Consider the following 6,782-nt stretch of genomic DNA (forward strand, 5'->3'; position numbering starts at 1 on the left):
ATGAATATGCCCAAGCCAACTGGGTTTTATAGAGAAATTTAATTTATAATATACTGATTAATCAATAGGAAAAGAGAGAAAGGAAGAAAGGAATAAGAATGAAGGGCCTGAAGCCAATAAGGCCTAGACCTCAGTCCTAAGAGATAAATCAGTCAGTTAGTTTTATCACTCACCCAAGATCTCTCTAGGTAAGGCTTCTCATGCCAACCTCAGGCTCCAACTTCAAGAGAGCCTCCTTTTCAAGAAATGTTTCCAGAGAATTCTCCTCCTGAGTTCTCCTTCCACAGCCTCCTTCAAGACTTCTCCAGGAGCTCTCCCTCCAGGACCTCTCTCCTCTCAGACCTCCTCCAGAGCATCAACTTCCTTCAGTCCTCAGACCCCACTATCTTTGAGCAAAAAATCTAAGTTCCCTCCCCTCAGTTCTCACATCTACCAATCACTGTTGATCTCTCCCCTGTGCCAATGGTGGCTCTAGCTTAACCCAGCACCACCCAGAGGTCTGCCCCTTTGCACATGTCTGTTGAAGGTCATATTCTCAAATAATTAAATCTTGATCTTTGGTGCAGCCCTTCCTAAATCCTGTTCCTCTGAGTAGGGTGGAGATTGTAGTTTCCAAGACCTGATTCTGTCATTCCAAGTATCTCTATTGTATCAATTCTAAAATCAATCATGACTCAAAGAACTTCCTGTTCTATGCTTAATCATAGGTCAAATAATCTTAAGTAGGGAGGAAAAGGATCCTCCCCTGCCAAGGAGTTTCATATTCCAATAGAGTTCTTACTATCAGTAGGAGATTTTTTCAAGTATGAAATTTCCCAATGGGGAAATTTCCAATATACATAAGTCTAAGAAATTTTAAGGTTTACAATACCCATCAAAACTGACTATATTCTTACAAGGGAAAGTATGGTCATTTAACACAACAGAAGAGTTCCAAGCATTCATGAATAAAAGACCAGACCTGAACAGAAAATTTGAAGTCCAACCACAGAACTCAAGAGAATCACCAAAAGGTAATTTTAAAAAAGGAGAAAAACAACAACAACAACAAAAATTTTTTTATGAGACTCAATAAGTTAAAATGATATGTATCCCTATAAGAAAAGAGGTCATTGGCAACTCTTAAAAACTGTTCCTATCACCTAAGCAGCTAGAAGAACTACACTCAGAGGGAACAGTGACAAACTGTATAGGAAGAAAGGACAAGAAATAAATAGGTATATAGATATATGCATGCATAAATACATATACATGTGTATGTATATATATACATATATATACATGACTAAAGCTAAAAAAGAAAAGAAGTTATAACTAAAAGAAATGGGAAAAGAAACAAATGGGGGTAAATTTATATGTCACAAAGAAGCTCATGGTGGGAGTGGGGAGAACATCGACACACTGGAAGGGTAAAGAGGTTGGAGATAGGAAATACTCACCTCTTATGTACTTTGAAACTGACCCAAAGAGGGAAGAACAATCCAATCCATTGGGGAAGAGAATAGATTTGTACCCTATAGGAGAGTAGAAGGGTAAAAAAAAAGACAGAGCAGGAAAAGGTAGAGAGGGGGAAAGAGGAGAGGAGTATGGCTAGAGGAAGGAGGGAGGGGACATGAGGGGTCGAAAATGGAAAGAAGAGAGAGAGAGGGAGAGAAATGGGAGGGCTGGGGCTGGAGGCAGAAGAAGGAGAGAGCAGCAGAAGCGGGCGAGACCAGGGAGAAAGTTGGGAGTCCGCCAAAGAGGCAGACGAGAGGGAAAAGAGAAAATGAGAAAAAGGGATAGATAAGGGAGGGGGGAAAATAATGCAAAGAGAGTTAAAGGAAGAGACTGGGAGAGTGGAGAGGATGAGAGCAGTGGGATGAAGAGACCCACACTGGATACAGAGTCGAACAAGTATAGGAGGCTGAGGTAAGGGAGCAGGAAGGGAGGAGCAGAGAAAGAGTGTGGATAGAAAAGGAGAAGAGAGAGGAGATGAAAGATGCGAAGGACAGAATAGAAAGAGGGGTGTGTGGGGGTGGGGTGGGCTGAAGGCAGAGAAATACCTCTAAAAGGAGGTGAAGAGATTGAGAGGAAGCCAAAAGGGAAATGTAGGAAGGTAATTGGGCCAGCCCAGGGAGGTTGTTGGAGCGGGCTGGGGAGGTTCGCGAGGGGAGGAAACGAGTCCGGAAGACATGTCAGGTTGCCCTCCACCAGGGCACTCGCTAATTGCCAGCACGTTTCTCCTTTTGCTCCTCGGTTTCCCCGGGTAGAGGTGGGGTGTTGGGTATCTCTGGCCTGCAGCTAACCCAGGCTCCTGGCGCCTCTTAACTCCCCATTCCCCCGCCACCCCCGCTGCTTACGACATTGGAATTGTCCACACTAGGGTCACTGACCTGTCCCTTGTCCAATCAGAATCTTAGCTTGGCATTGCTAGGTGGGCGGTTCCTTTCAGTTCTTTTCTCCTGCTAGTCCTGGGAGAAAATTGAACTCCCTCTGATCCAACTTCCAATGTAAGCCTTTCAGCCCCTTGGAAAGCAACTCTGGCTTTGACACTATCGGTCTTTTGTGAGCTCGTCTCCCTGAGCCTCAACTGCCTTCCGTGGTTCTTTTCCTGAGCATCACGTACTTGATTTTGCAGACCCGAACCCTTTCATGACTTTTGCGCTCATTTGCCCCGAATCCCTTTTGTAGAAGAGGCTCGAAGACCCTTTTCCCTTCTGGAGAATGTCTCTGGATGAAGTCGTGTTTGCTTCTGGGTGAAGGCGGGGGTACTCAGCAGGGGGCCCACGGTGGTTGACTCGAGCGATGAAGAGACCTAGCTGGATGAAGAGTATAAAAAGTATAAGAGTGAGGTCAGGGAGGAGCAGAGAAAGAGGGTGGTTAGAAAAGGAGAGAAAGTTGGGAGGGACAGAATGGAAAGAGGGAGGGGTGGGGGGAAGGCAGAGAAATCCAGCTAGAAGGAGGTGAAGAGAATAAGAGGGAGCGAAAGGGAAATGTTGGAGGGTAATTGGGCCAGCCCACGGAGGTTGTTGGAGCGGGCTGGGGAGGTTGGCGAGGGGGAAAACGAGTCTGGAAGGCATGTCAGGTTGCCCGCCACCAGGGCACTCGCTAATTGCCAGCACGTTTCTCCTGTTAATCCTCGGTTTCCCAGGGTGGAGGTGTAACGTTTTACATCTGGGGCCTGCAGCCACCTTCCCCACCCCCGCCCCTTTGTGGTCTCTCCCACGACCTCCCACCTCCCCGCCCCCCACAGCTTTCGCCTTTGGAAGACTCCTCTGTGCAGTTCATGGGCGTGTCCGTTGTCCAATCGGAATCTTTGTTTGGCGTTGCTACGGGGGCGGTTCCTTTTAGATTCTCTGGGTTTTCCGAGGAGGAAATGTAACTCCCTTTGATCCAACTTCCGAGGTAAGTCCTTCAGCCCCTTAGAAAATGACTCCGTCTTCTTCACTATAGGTCTTTTGTGAGCCTGTATCTCTGAGCCTCAGTCCCTCTTGTGGTTCTTTTCCTGAGCAGTAATGTACTTGATTTTGTTGACTTGAACCCTTTCATGACTTTTGCCCTAACTCCCCCCCTGATCCTTCCTGTAAATGAGGCTGGAAGACCCCTTGCTCTTCCGGAGAATGGGTCTGGATGAATTCGTGTTTGCTCAGGTGAGAAAATTCTGGGTGGAGTCGGTCGTCCTGTGCTGTTTCGAGCAACCCTGTCCATTGCGAGGCTGTTTCCCGCATTTCCCGTATCCACATAGAAGCCAGTGATGTCTGTCCCTTTGCTGATCATGGAGGTGTGATTGCTGTTCCCCCCTGAGAGTGTCAATAAAATACCGGCTCCGGTCAAATGGGAAGTGGAAAAATAGGTTGAGAGGGGTGAATAGAAAAGACAGAGGAAGGAAGGTAAGGAGGGGGATGGGGGGGAAGTGGTACACAGAGGGGAGAAAGCAAAGGAAGGAAAAGGCCGTGAGAGAGTATCAAAAAAAAGTGCATTGAAAGAGGAGAACCATCAGGAAATGGATGATAGATATAAGAGAGGGTGAGTAAAATTTGACCTCAGAAATGTTTCACTACAGTGTCTTGGGTTTAAAATCAAATATAAGGTGGTCGCCAGGGAAATATTCCCAATTATTCAAATACCCAAGTCAATTGGGTTTTATAGAGATTTTAATTAACAATACAATGAGTAATCAAAGAAAGAGATAGAGAGTAAGAAAGGAATAAGTATGAAGGGCCTCAAAGCCAATATGGCCTAGACCTGAGTCTTAAAAGAGAAATCAGACAGTTTTTTATAACTCATCATGAGATCTGTCTAAGTAAGGATTTTTTTTAAACCCTTACCTTCTGTCTTGGAGTCAATACTGTGTATTGGCTCCAAGGCAGAAGAGTGGTAAGGGCTAGGCAATTGGGGTCAAGTGACTTGCCCAGGGTCACAGGGCTAGGAAGTCCTCGAGGCGTCGGTTGTCGGCTGTCGGCTGTTTTCTGTTGCTCGGTGGCCGGTGTGCGCGTGCGCGGACATGGCTTCCAACGAGTACACTCAGCCAGCCACACAAAGCTATGGGGCTTACCCTACTCAGCCTGGACAAGGTTATTCCCAACAGAGCAGTCAGCCCTATGGCCAGCAGAGTTACAGTGGCTATGGCCAATCAGCTGATACTTCAGGCTATGGTCAGAGTAGCTATGGCTCCTCCTATGGACAGACTCAGAACAGCTATGGTACTCAGTCAGCTCCCCAAGGATATGGTTCAACCAGTGGCTATGGCAGCAGTCAGAGTTCTCAACCTTCTTATGGTCAGCAATCATCCTATCCTGGCTATAGCCAGCAGCCAGTACCTAGCAGCACTTCAGGGAGCTATGGTAGCAGCTCTCAGAGCAGTAGTTATGGGCAGCCCCAGAGTGGGGGTTATGGGCAGCAGTCTGGCTATGGTGGACAGCAGCAAAGCTCCTATGGACAGCAGCAAAGCTCCTACAATCCTCCTCAAGGATATGGTCAACAGAACCAATATAACAGCAGCAGTGGGGGCGGTGGAGGTAGCTATGGCCAAGACCAATCATCAATGAGTGGTGGAAGTGGTGGAGGCTATGGCAACCAGGACCAGAGTGGAGGTGGTAGCAGCAGCAGCTATGGGGGAGGCCAGCAAGACCGTGGGGGCAGAGGTCGGGGTGGCGGAGGCGGCAGCAGCAGTGGTGGAGGCGGATACAACCGTAACAGCGGTGGCTATGAGCCCAGAGGTCGTGGAGGTGGACGTGGAGGCAGAGGTGGCATGGGCGGAAGTGACCGTGGTGGCTTCAATAAATTTGGTGGGCCCCGGGACCAAGGATCACGCCATGACTCTGAACAGGATAATTCTGATAATAATACCATCTTTGTACAAGGCTTGGGTGAAAACGTTACCATTGAGTCTGTTGCAGATTACTTCAAGCAAATTGGCATTATAAAGACCAATAAGAAGACAGGGCAGCCTATGATCAACTTGTATACAGACAGGGAGACAGGAAAGCTGAAAGGAGAGGCTACGGTATCGTTTGATGATCCCCCCTCTGCCAAGGCAGCCATTGATTGGTTTGATGGGAAAGAATTTTCTGGAAACCCTATTAAAGTCTCCTTTGCCACTCGAAGAGCAGACTTCAACAGAGGAGGTGGCAATGGCCGTGGTGGTCGTGGACGTGGAGGACCCATGGGCCGTGGAGGCTTTGGAGGTGGAGGCAGTGGTGGTGGCAGCCGTGGAGGATTCCCCAGTGGAGGGGGTGGTGGTGGAGGCCAACAGAGAGCTGGAGACTGGAAATGTCCTAATCCCACATGTGAGAACATGAACTTTTCTTGGAGGAATGAGTGTAACCAGTGTAAGCCACCTAAGCCTGATGGACCTGGAGGGGGACCTGGAGGCTCTCATATGGGGGGTAATTTTGGAGATGATCGGAGAGGTGGCAGAGGTGGCTATGACCGAGGCGGTTATCGAGGCAGAGGCAGGGACCGTGGGGGATTCCGAGGGGGCCGGGGTGGAGGGGACAGAGGTGGCTTTGGACCTGGCAAGATGGACTCGAGGGGTGAACACAGACAAGACAGACAGGAGAGGCCATATTAGCCTGACTCAGGCATCTCTGGACCACCTTCCCTTCCAGACCCTACTGTTCCCTTTATTTTGTAACTTTCCTGCCCGCCTTCCTATCCTTGTTTTGTGTCGGACTTTGTAATTGTAACCATACTCCCAGCTCCCATTAAATGCCATTGTTTTAGTTATAAAAAAAAAAAAAAGACGCTCCGAGTCTTTCCTCTGTCATGCCCCCTCAGCCATTGTAGTCAGGCAGTTGCTTTTCCTTGGTGTTTCTATTCCCTCAGTTTGTCCTCTGCTTTTGGATAGTGTTTTTTTCTCCTTGATCCCTGCAGATTGTGCAGGGACATTACACCACCACTAATGGAGAAGTCCATTACCTTCGATGATACCACAGTGTGTTTGTCTCTGTGTACAATGTTCTCCTGGTTCTGCTCCTCTCGCTCTGCATCACTTCCTGGAGGTTGTTCCAGTCTCCATGGAACTCCTCCACTTTATTATTCCTTTTTGCACAATAGTATTCCATCACCAACATATACCACAATTTGTTCAGCCATTCCCCAATTGATGGGCATCCCCTCATTTTCCAATTTTTGGCCACCACAAAGAGCGCAGCTATGAATATTTTTGTACAAGTCTTTTTGTCCATTATCTCTTTGGGGTACAAACCCAGCAGTGCTATGGCTGGATCAAAGGGTAGACATTCTTTTATCACCCTTTGTGCATAGTTCCAAATTGCCCTCCAGAATGGCTGGATCAGTTC

General features: G+C 47.9%; 1 protein-coding gene across 1 annotated transcript; it reads left to right on the forward strand.

Moving 5' to 3' along the window:
• Positions 1–4,396: 4,396 nt before the first annotated feature.
• On the forward strand, positions 4,397–6,203 carry LOC130456229 (RNA-binding protein FUS-like). Its single transcript, XM_056809901.1, has one exon. The coding sequence runs from the start codon at positions 4,484–4,486 to the stop codon at positions 6,050–6,052; it is 1,569 nt and encodes a 522-aa protein (XP_056665879.1). The 5' UTR covers positions 4,397–4,483; the 3' UTR covers positions 6,053–6,203.
• Positions 6,204–6,782: the final 579 nt, after the last annotated feature.

Source organism: Monodelphis domestica, chromosome Y (assembly GCF_027887165.1).
Source record: "Monodelphis domestica isolate mMonDom1 chromosome Y, mMonDom1.pri, whole genome shotgun sequence".
NCBI classification, from domain to species: domain Eukaryota; kingdom Metazoa; phylum Chordata; class Mammalia; order Didelphimorphia; family Didelphidae; genus Monodelphis; species Monodelphis domestica.

Excerpts from the sequence above, each read along its gene's own strand:
- LOC130456229 (XM_056809901.1), top strand. The coding sequence starts at position 4,484 with ATGGCTTCCAACGAGTACACTCAGCCAGCCACACAAAGCTATGGGGCT.